Genomic DNA, 13,472 nt, shown 5'->3' with positions numbered 1-13,472 from the left:
ACAAAGATTCTGATATTCTAAACAGGATGTCTGTTACGTTTTAGGGGTAAAGATTTTAGTCACTACAAGTGTCTAAAACCCACACAGTTCATGGTGTTCAACATCCACACAACAGACATGCTCTGGAAAGGACAAGTGAAAATCTCCCATTACACTGCTGAATGTCATCTCGGGGAGCGACAGGTGAATGGGTTAAGTACCATTCTCTGTTAAAAAATCATGGGCCTCAACAATGCAATATGGCCCTCTCGTTATATTTAGCGCAAAGTCAAAGACGCACACTCGAAACAATACGATTTCAATGAAATAAAATATTAATTTAAATACACAAACAGAAATGGGGCGGAATTACGGAGAGAAAAGAAGTATGGTATTAATGCACAGGGCTTGGGGCAACCAATGGTTACGTCATCATCTCCATTAGAGCCACCACCAATGTTACCAATGACGATGACGCAATGGTAAAGTTCGTCTCATTTCAATGACAACTGTGACGGGTGGCAAGGATATCCTTGTTGGATCTGAACAAATTAAAATTAAAATAAAACTGATTGTGGCATGAGGCTCATGTTTAAAGAAACATTCGTGAACATACACATTTGCCAGAGGTCACAATAAGCTGCAGAAAACCGTTGTGGGACACGAGAATGTTGATTCTGAATCAAATTCCCAGGTCATACTCTTCCCAAAAAAAGAGATCCTTCATCTCAATGGGCCCTTCATAATTAATGATCGAATTATAATGTACAGCCCGAAGGCAATCCACTGCTAGATGAAGGCCTCCCCATGTGAAGTTGATCATGGGGGTTGTTTTACGATACTTCACCATACTGGTCAGTGGGGTTTCATGAATGAGGATGGGGCCCTGGACCGCTTCATATATCTCTCGCCACTCATGTTAGCTATAGCCGGGAATCAAACCCAGGTCACCGAGATCCTTGTGTAATGTGCCGACCACTTCATCCCTGTTCCACCCCAAAAGTCTTATCTGGTTATAAGTCGAGTATTACAGAAAAACATTGCCTTGATTAAAAAGTAAATAAGAATTGTGAATAATGCGCTTTAAAATCGCATGCACGGAACAGCCCAAGACGCTGTTGCATTCGGGCCAGCGGCAGAGAAGATGCTGCGTGCGCCGGCACCGCGCACCCACCTGCATGGACGTGGGGCCGTCGGACGAGTGGTACAGCGGGCTGGGCGTGTCCCTCTGCTGTTGCTGCGGCTGCTGAGACCGGTAGCCTCCGTAATCCAGGTCCCCGTCGCGGCCCGGGTAGAAGGCTTTCCTCGTGCCGGGCTCCGATGCGAAGCTAGCCGTGTGGCCAGGGTACCCCGCGTAGCCGGGCCCGGCCGCGTGCGAAAAAATCCCAGGAGGCGGCGGCGGCGGTGGCGGCGGCGGGACGAAGGCCCCCGAGCCGGACTGGTGGTGGTGGTGATGGTGGTGGTGGTGCGGGTGCGGGTAGGCGACCCCTGCCGCCGCCTGCTGCGCCAGATACGGCGCCGGCGAGTAGCCGTACACGGGGCTGGGCATCGCGGCGTACGCCGGCACGGGCCCGCACTGCGGGTAGCCTGCCGGCGCAGAGAGGTAGCCGCCGTTGCTGCTGCCGCCGCCACTGTTCGAGCCGTAGGCCGGCGCGTAGTCACGCGCCGCCGCCGCCGCCGCCGCGGCCGCGGCCGCCACGGCGGCGCCGCTCACCGGCACGGTGCTGCCGGCGGAGGGCGGAGGCGCCGGGCTCAGCCGCGACACGCCGCCCGACTGCGAGGCGTAGCCCGGCTGCTCCGCCAGCGAGCCCGGCGGAGCGTCCCCGCCGGAGGGCAGCGGCGTGCTGGACGTGCTCCGGATGAGGTCCGGCACGGCCGGGTTGATGGCGTAGATGCCCGACCAGGGCTGCTCGCCGGCTTCGGGCTTCTGCCCGTTGTTGGCGACGCCGTCCGGGTAGCCGTCCATGCCGCCCACGGAGTACTTCTCGGCGTAGCGCTTCAGCAGGTTGGAGGCGGTGAGTTCCGAGATGTCGTCGTTGGCCCACGAGTACGTCGAGTGACCGCGCTGCAGGTGCACCTGGTACGCTTCGGCCGCCGCGGCCGCCGCGGCCGCCGCGGCCGCCGCGGCGCTCTTGTGGCCAGGGAGCGGCACGCCCGACAGGTCCAACCGCTGTATGGGCGGCGGGTGCGGCGGCACCGCCACGGGCATCTGCACCGGAGGGGGCACGGCCGCCGCCTGCCAGGGGCTCAGGTGCTGGTGCGGATGCTCGGGTGTCCACTGCATCTTCTAAGGAACCTGGCGCGCACAGCAACACACGGCTCTTGAGGTTGCATTCATTAATGGTCGTCACCCTTATTCACGTAAACATGAACAAGGATGCCTGGGGTTGTTTGGCCATACTTCACCGCACTAGTCGGCGTAGAATGGTGAAGGGGATGACCAGGACCGGTTCGGATAGCACTCGCTGCTGACGTGGCTGGGAATCTAATTCTGATCACCGCGTTCATAGCGCAGTGCGCTAACCATTGCACCACCACTCCACCGTTTTCTGACCATTGCTGTCGATGATTAGTACGATATTGATTATATTGATAACGAGTCCGTGCCACAATGGTAGAATATTGCTGTAATGGGAACCAAGTTGTTTATGAAGATGTGTTGTTTTAATACAAGAAGTTTAACAACCCTATGCATTTCTCATACAAACATTTTTACTCATTGAAGTCGTAAAAGGTCAACCAACAAATCTAATTGTCCTATGACCTTTGGACTGTCATTCCAGCTCCAACGAAAGCACGTTTGTCAATATTCTGTCACCTCTGTAGCAAGAAGCTCGCAACACAGACGTATATTTTGTGAACTTATATGCAGAGCTAACTCACGTTGTTTAGTGAAGAGCCCCGAAGCAATGTAATGCTGCACACGTAAGTGCACGTGTATATTTATACACGAAGCAACAAAGACCAACAACGGAAGAAAATAGAAACGTGAACCACTGCAACCAATTCAGACGAACCAAAAAAATAACAAGGGAATTAAAATGACAGAGGAAGGATTTACAGTTGAGTGAACGAACTGGCTTAAAAGGTCCTTACGAAACCTATCGGGTGGATTTCTCTCTCCTTGTCGTCTTGCAGCCACGGCGGGCGTGCGTTTGTGCGCTTCGCCTGATATTGCTATCAACGCGGCAGGCTCGATACGGAACAGACGCCGGCATGCCAAATCATACATTACGCGGGCCTCCAGTGTATTTGACACAATTTGGACACAATTTGAACACAATGACGAGCCCTGCGGCCAGGCTTTGCATTTAAATCACGCTCCCGTTTTTTTTTTACTTGGCACACATGCACGCGCGCCGACACAATGCCTTCCTTCGGCGCGGAAAATACCAAAAAAAGCCTACGGACATTTACATCTTCTTCATTCGCCAATGTCCTGGCGTCGCCAATGCAAAACGTGCACTCGTCGCCGCATGTTTGCGGGAAACCCTCGGGAATAGTTAATATGGTATTTAATGTCACGCGTAAACATGCAAGCTGTGTGCGCTGGAAACTTTGCATGCTCTGATCAGATAAGCATCTCATTAGGATGTGACCGAAGTGTCCATCCAACTCAGCAACTGAGAGGCTGGCATCTCGGAGACACTTACATATGTCACAGCATCTGGCGGCACAGAGCAAGCGTGCTTTCACCGTTCCAGCAATGTGCTAATGATGACAAGGGCTTTTTAATCAATGCAGCAAAAATAGGCCACGATGATTTGGTGTTACATTTTAAGGTATAATAAATAATAATTTACGGCCCTTTATCCATCCGCTGCTGGATGAAGGCCCCCACCCCCCCCCAAGCCATGTCGGTCATGGGGGTTGTTTGACCATACTTTGCCACGCTGGTCAGTGTGGGTTGAAGGTGCGAGGCATGAAGGAGTTCAGATATCGCTCATTAATGAAGCAGTGCGCTTCCCCAAAAATACCGCGCTGATTGCCGACTTTATTAAAAGCGCAATCAACGCCGGCGATGAGACCGAGCTTCATGGGTAAGGACAAAGCATTGTCCAAGTGATAACTATGTATACATAAGCCGTTGTCAAAACAATCTGAGAATAAGGCTATAAAAGTAAAAAAAAATCAATCTTCTCATTTCAAGTCTTCACTATGTAGCTTTAATCAACATTAGCATACCATTTTGTTGGTGCAATATTTTCATCGCCATCTGAATCTCAAATGTTTTCACTGCCCCGAATAAATGTAAATATTTAACATGTACACGTGTTCTTTCACATATGCATGTGAATACGTAAGAAAAACTAAAATCAAAGCCGTACGTTATACTTTCACGCATCAGTGCGCTGGCGCTGTACTCTACATTTGGTTCTTAAACACAGAAGCTCTGTGAAAAGCTAAAAAGCTCACCCGAAACACGCTCGTGTAGCGGGGATCCACACTCTTTCGTTAAGCCATTCGCTTCCAAGTCGTCAGACAGCAGCGGGAAACAGTGGGACACACGCGTGCGTCTTTTGATCAGCTCCATCAATTCCGCCACTTTGCATAAGGCACGCGTAAACAATGCCCACTTATGCCCCCCACCCCCGTTACACAATCGATTCCGTTTCATTCTCAAAGCCGGCGACGTACGTCAGCGTAACGGAACCCGCTCGTGCTACAAATTGTCTTGAATGCGCGAGGCACGGCTGCTGAAAGTGGACGCCTCCCCCCTTTGTAGATCAAACGGGCCACTCGCGGGAAAGGGTAGCCACACGTGGACATCCGAGGGCCGCAACCGGAAGAGCAGGTTGAACTCTCCATTCACACCGACGGCCCCTTTTGATTCGTAATGAGCCGCTGTCACGTACTGCGAGTGTTAGCATTTTATATTGGATATATACCCGAGCTCTGGGAAATAGGTGCGGGTGGGGGGGACAAAGGCACGCGATTTCAAAGATAACACCTGGCACGGTAAATATAAAAGGTCCGTTGGCCGAAATGTCAGCTTTTTCAAACTTCAGCGTTTCACAAAACTCGATGTAACCTTTTAATAAGTCAGTGCGTCTTAAGAGTCCTGACAGCAGATATTGTCTTCAAATTTCCACAGCCACGAGCCGGTGGACGGATCCAAACGCTGCCAACGTTCAGGACTCGCAAACAATTCAATCACCCATTTGCCCCCATCGCGTTACGTTGTCAGGACAACACGAAGGAAAAGAAAGTCGTTTCTGTTATTTACTTAAAAGCCTTTTTTTATGCGAATGTAAATATATTCACTTTACCGTGAGGGAATTAGACGCGTGATTACATTCTGTTGAAACCAACAGTTGTTCATAGTACGTGTGTGCAATCTAGGTCAGTTCAAGGACCATTCAGGTAGGCCATAAACCTAAAAATAGATACGTGCTAATTGTTAAAAACGTAATTTAAATTAACAAGGACACACGCGTTATCCTATTAACGTATCAATATTCAGTACAACTAACTGGCGACAAACTTAAATAGTTATCTTTGCAATGTCTATGGATATGTGGGGGGGGGGGGTGGGGGGGGTGGAAGGTGAGGGAAAAATCCACAGCAATTAAAAATTCTAATGATGATGCTATATAAGATGTATATAATACAACAGAGAAAAAAAAAACCTGCGGAATTATCTCAACGGCTTTAATTATTCTCGACAGAATAAACCAGGCCCTCCAATTAATGTGATTTGAATACTGTCTCGCAAACAATGGGCCGAGCGCTTTGACATGCAAATGACGTCGCAACGAGCAGCGAGCCAAGTCGCCCGATGAGACCTCTCCGCAGCAGGAGCCGAGAAATAAATTAACGCGCTCGCCTTTTTAAAAATTCTGTCACGGTGCCTTTTTTTGTTGTTGTTGTTGTTTGTTTTACACGCGCAAACTTGGTTGCTCTACCCTTTGTATCGCCGAAAAATGTATATTGTTCTCGCGGTTAACAATAACGTTCAGCGGTCTCTTTTGTTTCAGCGGAATGTTAATTTAAATGAAGGCAAAGCGGTCGCGAATGTAAAAGTTTACAAAGTGAGCCCAGCCGATAGGGCTCAATCAAGCCTAGCAGCGGTATAAAGAACGGCTAATCAGTGCCGGGCAAATGTGTGTTGTTGCACATTTACGTCTCAAATGAAACACTGGATAGCAGCGGTAGAACTACAGGACAATTAATTCACTAATTGGGACGATGTGCTTTAGAATCCTCATTTAAGACAATGCAAACCCGTTTCTATTTTAATTTTTGCATGAATATGTTTAAAAATGAAACAAAAGTGCTTTGCACTTACAGCGGTTAAGATATATAAATTGCAAATACCCCTAGCCGTGAAGAACTTGCAATGGCAAGGACATTGCGGTTTATATGCCGGATGACCGCAGGGTAGCGTGGATTCTGGTGTTGTTGTAAAGCAAGCATTAATATGGTCTATTATTAAATTGTGCAATCTTTTTAGTAAAACACTATCAATGTTTTTTGTCAGGATAAATAAAATGTGTCACATTTAAAAACATATTGTTCGCACACGATAAAAAGAAAAAAAATAGCTTTTTGAAGCTATTTACATTCAATACATTTTTACACGCAAGTATGTTCAACCTAAACATTAGTACAAGTGCATTATGTACGGTAAGACCCAGTAAACGCACCAGACACGTGGTATATAAGAGACGATGGCAGGGCACACACACACACGCTCTAATATGTACAAAATATCAAGCAACACAGTACTCATTATAGACATGTACACATTAAAGCACTTGCATACTGGGAAAGTGTGCAAAAGTGAAACAATCAAAAATGTAAAAAGCCCATTTGTTTTAAGAAAGGTTGGCATGTGGCACGTTAATGCACTTGGGTTACGCATTTAAAAGCCTGTTGGGTCGGCAATCCAGCAAATTGTACGGATGCCGGATGGAAATTTCACAATTAATAAAGCCATTCCCCCTTTGTAGGTCTCGCTCACTGTAGGGCTCCTTTCAGCCCTTTCCAGCGCAGGGCCGCTCCTCCACAACGCGCGCGCAGCCTTTAGAGCGGCAGAGCACATCAAACACAAGTCGGGACTTCACTGCTTAAACTCTAAAGAATACAAACACAGCTCTGGCATTGAGACACTATTTGAGGAGGTCTCTTTATATGACCTATTTCAAAAGCGGCAGATCCCACAGGGCCACGCATAATACGCTCCGTACATCATACCGTCGCTTTTGGCCTCTTACGGACTATTAAGCACAGGGATGGCTTCCGCTATAACGTGTCGGCAAGAGTGACGGACCCCCCATTAGCTTCAAATGTCACTTTAACATTTATCGGCTGGATCTGATCAGACCAGCCCATAACAACTGTACAGGCAGCTTAACAGGCAATAACACGGGTCAAGATTGGCAGGAACTCGTGGCCAGCTAACATTAATTTGTTTAAGGCGCTCAACTTCAAACAACGCAAACGCACGACAAGGGGAGAAAGCCTCACGGGCCTTCATCTGCCAGAGACGATGAGTTTGTTTGAGCAGTTACACGTTGGGTAAACACGAGCCCTCCTGCATCACTTTCAAACGGTGCAACCGTCACCTGCAAAGCAACACAAACTGCCTTCATATATCTGAGACTGATCCTCTGAGACGGGAGTTTGTTTTTCTTCACACACCGGTCGCACACACATACAGGGCAACGCATTAATAAAAATTCGCGTCGCTAATATGTTGTAAGGTAATTCTACTCAAAGGGGCCGCAGCCAAGATTATATTTCATAGCTGCTGAAAAATGAACAGCATACACACATGACAAAAGGTTTTTGGGTTAGATCGTGTAAGTATAAATGTGTCGTAGCCCTCCACCACCCGATAAGAGCCAATTAGTAAGGGATTTGTCGCGTAAACAAAACGTCATATAGTTACTACTTCAGCCCACCGGTGTGTTGGAAAATAAATCCACAACATTTACAATTTGAGTACGCCGTTTCGCTGGTAATTAGATCCAGACTCATCGGGCGATTTGCCAGAATAGTGAAGCAATACAACTGCTTTCAGTCTTAAACAGAGCAGGACGACGTCATCACCAAAAACCTTTATTACGAATAATATTGTTCGGCGAAAGCCTACGTGTTAAACTGAGCATACACACACAAACACACGTTTGGAGCGCATATGCCCGCGAGTGTTTGTATTTTTGTGCAGCACAAACGTCTTAAAGCGTTGACTTTACCATACACCTCGGGGTGACACTTTACAAATGTGATGGACACTGGACATTTTGTTTTGACGCCATCATTAAGGGCTGACCTCTCAATGTCACAGTGCTGCGATGTTATGTACTAATGGCAGTGGTTTCTGCTGCTGGCTGCTTGCAAACCCACCTGCTTATTTTCAGAAACCGCGCAGACTTTGCCCCCCCCCCCTACGCCAAGCACCATTCCAGCAACCACTTAACAGCAATAAATTAAAAATGCCAATCTACACTTTGTAATTAAGGTATTTCATCAAGCACAATGGCTTTTATTGCCAGCAAGTAACCGTAACGATGCATTTAATTAATTTATCACGACAAAAATCAATTTTTACAGTCTCGGAATTAAATACACGGTGGGCGATGATGGGGGGGGGGGGCAGTAGAGATTCGCACCGGCTGGATGACGCGCGAGCCAAGCCTCTTCAGGAGGCGGGCACCTCAAGGTAAACTGTTTTTCTTGGGCTAAACGCAGAACAAAAGATCTGTGTCGCTGCATTATCTGTCAATGCGGTAATTACAGTTTGAACCAGCCGTCCTCGTGGGGTGCAGTCATTTATTACGCGCGTGCGTGTGTCGCGCCGCGGCCGCGGGTAGCAATTTTTGGGCTTGGCGGCGGCCCGAGCTGGCAATTAGGGCCTGGGAGGACGCGCACCGCTAATTGGCGCGCCATTAGCGCGCCGCGGGCGAGCTCGTACCAATGGGCAAACACGGACGTCGACGTGGACCTGGGGAGCCGTGGGGGTGGGGTAGAGGAGGAGGAGGAGGAGTGGGGACAAGACGGAGGGAGGAGGGGAAAAAAAACCCAAGCTCCCCCCCCCCCCAACGCCCCCAACAGCATTCCCGCACCCCCAGTATCGCTCGTCGCACAAAACGCAATGAAGCCACCAAGGCCCTCCTCAATGTCACCAATTGCAGTCATTAGCGACAGGCATTGTTTTCAGATCTATATGTTCCACGGCGAGGCTGTCGGCTAAAATTATTCCGTGGCGTTTATTTACTCCTCCACGGAGCTCAACGTCGAGGTGAAATGATAATGATGCGACAAATGCTGGTGATTTATGATTTTAAAAACCGCTATTAGGATTGCAATTGTAAGATATGGACACTTTCTCAAATCACTTTGCACATTTACCAAAATAGTTTTCAATTTACTTGGTTTTTGAATCACGCATATGACTTTATTGAATAAAATTAACATATTTAAAAAAAAAACGCCAAATGCATTTGCTATAAAACTAAGTTATTTACCACATTTTTATTTGTCTACTTAAACTCAACCTACACGTAAAAAGGTCTCCATGTTAAGCTAAAAGTGCATGCAATTAAGTAACCGTGCACGATATTAAAAACTCATTCAAATTTACATTGACTTAAAGGTTATCAATGTGCACGGAGCGAACTGTTGATAATGTTCACGACTACATTTAAAATTACGCCTTACTCTTAACAAGTCTTGAATGACCTAGGATGCCGCGGCGTGGAGATAGTTTCATTTTACATGATCCAATGATCCATAGTCGCACGCGAACAAGTATTAATGTTTAACGTGATCAATGGAACGTTTCCTCCTTTCGCACAAAATGCAAGGGCCAACCCTGTGCCGTGGCGCAACAATACCCCGGGCACGGCACACGCGAAGGGGCGGGCACAATGGGGGAAAAGTCATTAACGGCTGCCGTAATGGATCTCGGGCAGGGAAACAAGCCATTAGTACAAAGTCAGCTAAAGCTGAGGCCTGTTAAAATCAATAGTACGGCGTGAAGGGCTGAATCGAGAAAGTGCACATGGGGATGCATGACGGTGCACAGACAGCACCTGAATGTCAACACTGAGAGATAATAATTTTTTTTGGACTGCGTGGGATGCCGAAGGGTGATTAAGGCTACTCAAATTGCCCGACGCATGATAAAAAAAAAACACGCTTTGAGGATCTGCGAAAGGGACTTAGCTGACCTTCAAATCAGTGCATCGGGATTCGCTTCAGCGTCGCAAGCTGGGTAACGCAGAAAGTTCGCGTGGAAGATGGAGTGCGGCCGCGCAGATGGCCGCCCATTCCGAGCCGTGCTTCAATTGGGAGTGGTGATGGCCGACACTCGATGTAAAGATTGTGCTGCAAATCAATTAATTACAAGATGCGGTGGTAGTCAATCTGTTGAAAATGAAATTGGTGAAAATTTAAACTAAATCAGCCTTCAACCGAACAAAAACACACCAGCACATAAACATTCCTCAGCACTCTGAGATTGACACGGGCAACGATAATAATCTGACGTAAAATGGCCAATGATGATGAGCGGATAATTTGTGGCCATAATTAAAACGCGCACACAGAAAACGCTACAATGAACTGCTACAAAGTATCACGAGAACGTTACAAAGTAATCAGGTGGCTAATGTAAATACAATATGGCAATACATCCATTTGGGGCTCATCAGCGTCAGCGGCAAACCACAGAAATTCACAAGTGCCAAATGACAGTAAATTAAAGTGCTATAATGTACTCACAAATATTCTGTAAATACAGCACAAGAGTCCAATCGCTCTAACCGCTTATGGTCTGTGAAGCACTCATCCGCTGTATATATAACAAACACAGGTTGCAAGTCTATGCCGCAATAAATCGACACGTTTTTCAAATATCGAAAAACGGACACAGTTATGAGTGCGCAAGCCCTCAGAACATTGGCACTGTTTTGCAGTTGGCCAGACAGATTCGTATACGTGTGTGTCTTCAAGGACGCGTCTTTAAACCTTGAACAGGTTTAATATTGCAGTAAGTGGAAAATATATACCACATAAGCCAAGCAAATGATGAATACCGTCCTTTCATAGCCCGTCATTCCTGTTTTGAGGGCTAGATTTCCAAATACATTGTCACAGCCTTGGGTTTGAATACTTGCTAAAAAACCACAATGCTCCCTGCAGACATGCAGCATGCATTGATTACAACACATTGCTATGAATACGATGACAAATGCAATTCCAATGGATTCCATATTCCACTAAGCTGTGGCCCTGAAAAGTATACATCCAAGGTCTGAGAAAAATGTTTACAATAACGGATTTATTTATTTATCTACTAAATAAAACAGCACAAAATGTATTGTTGTACAATTTGTTTAGTTTGCCACTAAGATATTTGTCACCATCAGTCACATTGTTGGCATTTGTGCATTTTTGTTGCTCCATCAATGAGCCACAACTCCATTTATTATTGCACAAATAGCCTTCAGCACCTTTCAACCATTTCAATCTTGGTTACACATTTAACTGTTCATAATAAAGGTTTTTGGGTTAGATCGCGTTATTTATAAATGTTGTCGTAACCCTCCACCACCCGACACGGCCAATCAGCAAAGTTGACGAAAGACAAATAGTTCACTACTAGCCTACTTTAGCCCACCGGTGTGTTGAAGAGTGAATCCACAACATTTACAGTGGATTCACTCTTCAACACACCGGTGGGCTAAAGACATGAACTATTTGTCTTTGTATTCTTAGCTCTTTCGGTAAAGTCCCGTTGAAGGGAAACAATAAAATAATAAAATATATATAAAACAATAAAAATTCTCACGACGTTTCGACCATAACACAAACGGTCGTCATCAGGTGTGTCGGTTTGCATTAATTTGTGTATAAATAAATTTATAAATAAATACACCGTTTAAAAATAAATACATTAATGCGGACCAATGCGCCTGATGCCGACCGTTTGTGTTATGGTCGAAACGTCGTGAGAATTTTGATTGTTTTATATATTTTATTATTTTATTGTTTCCCTTCAACGTGACTTTACCGAAAGAACTAAGAATATGAACTACTGCAGTCACGAAAGCTTTAAATCAATATTTGTCTTTGGTCAACTTTTTTTGCTGATTGGCCGTGTCGGGTGGTGGAGGGTTACGACACATTAACCCAAAAACCTTTATTATGAATAATATTGGTCGCGAAAGCCTACGTGTTAAACTAACATTTAACTGTTGTCAAAAAGGAAAGTTTGTTATCAAATGTAAGGCAATAAAAAACAATCATTCAATAACATATTGGTCTTGCGTAAAGATTTTTTAACAAAAATTAAATGTCGGCATTCACATCAACAGTAATGGTAGCTCTCTTTCTTGGCACTGCCTGCTGATTTGTCAAGAATCTTGAACTATTGAAAGAGGCCACTCCATAGGTGCAGACCCCTTCAGAAGATGGTCACTGAGGCTCAGAAAGTGTAGGAGCAGTCGCCACCCTTGTAGTCGTTTTCTTCTTCCTAAACGCAGTTGGCTAAGAGCACAGGCCTAACGCATCAGTGGCCAGCAACAAACAGCGCTGTTCAAGTTGTAATAGACCAGCATCATCGGGCAATTCTGGCGAATTGCCCGATGATGCTGCATGTAAATACCAGCGAAACGTCGTACTCAAACTGTAAATGTTGTGGATTCACTCTTCAACACACCGGTGGGCTAAAGTAGTAAATTATTTGTCTTTTGTCAACATGACACTTTTTTTTTGCTGATTGGCCGTGTCAGGTGGTGGAGGGTTACGACACATTTATAAATAACGAGATCTTACCCAAAAACCTTTATTATGAATAATATTGGTCACGAAAGCCTACGTGTTAAATTAAACAGATCAGAGTTCACACGTTTCTTGAATTGATCAAGGTTATAAACGCTTGGGAAGGAATTCCAAAACGGAACAGTGCGAGGGATGAAGCAGAAGAAGTGGTGTGACCTGCAGTGTGGTGGCTGTGGTTGAACACAGTCCATCTGCTAGACCGAGTCCTCAATACGGGTCAAGAAATCATCGAGTCAAGTTCTCGAAGACACTAGCCATGGTAGTTGCGATAGAAGCGTGATAGCGAGGCGACTGATCGCTGGTGAGCGAATGACTGGAGAGGAGTACTGTCTCTTTGCAGGAGCTGGCACTGCAGGAGGAAGTCACTGGAACACACCACACGTCCCACAACAATACTACATGGCTCTTTACAGAGTGTGCACTAGCCCCTTGAATCTGTGAATTTATTGAATTTTTTTTTTAAGAACTCCAAGAACAAATTCGTAGGCGTTTATGATAGCTAAACAAATGTGACCCACATTGTAACAATAACACACTGACCAATTGAAAAACTGACATGAAACCGAATGGAAATTTCCTTTAATAGTATAAAGCCACTTCTTAATGAGAAATTGTCTGTAACCTCCGTAAACAATTTGAAAGACCTTACGAACTAGTTTGATTGATCGTGTCAAACCTATGAGAGGGGCCAATGCACGATA

The 13,472-nt window shown here is 46.0% G+C and overlaps 1 protein-coding gene across 3 annotated transcripts in view; it reads right to left on the bottom strand.

The window, feature by feature from the left end:
- LOC116948727 (fidgetin-like) overlaps positions 1-13,472 on the bottom strand; it is a 71,019-nt gene that overhangs the window by 12,191 nt on the left and 45,356 nt on the right. For 2 of the 3 annotated variants that reach the window (XM_032965749.2, XM_032965747.2), the window contains exon 2: positions 1,154-2,275. In XM_032965749.2, the coding sequence (XP_032821640.1) occupies positions 1,154-2,263 (1,110 nt within the window). In that variant the 5' untranslated portion in view covers positions 2,264-2,275. The remainder of the gene's footprint in view (positions 1-1,153; positions 2,276-13,472) is intronic. The other variant, XM_032965748.2, reaches the window with a different exon arrangement.

This window comes from Petromyzon marinus, chromosome 34, assembly GCF_048934315.1.
Source record: "Petromyzon marinus isolate PM22_M1 ecotype Great Lakes invasive population chromosome 34, UKy_Petmar_22M1.pri1.0, whole genome shotgun sequence".
NCBI classification, from domain to species: Eukaryota; Metazoa; Chordata; class Hyperoartia; order Petromyzontiformes; family Petromyzontidae; genus Petromyzon; species Petromyzon marinus.
Note: the sequence above shows the minus strand (reverse complement) of the source record. Positions and strands in the feature narration are given on the sequence as shown.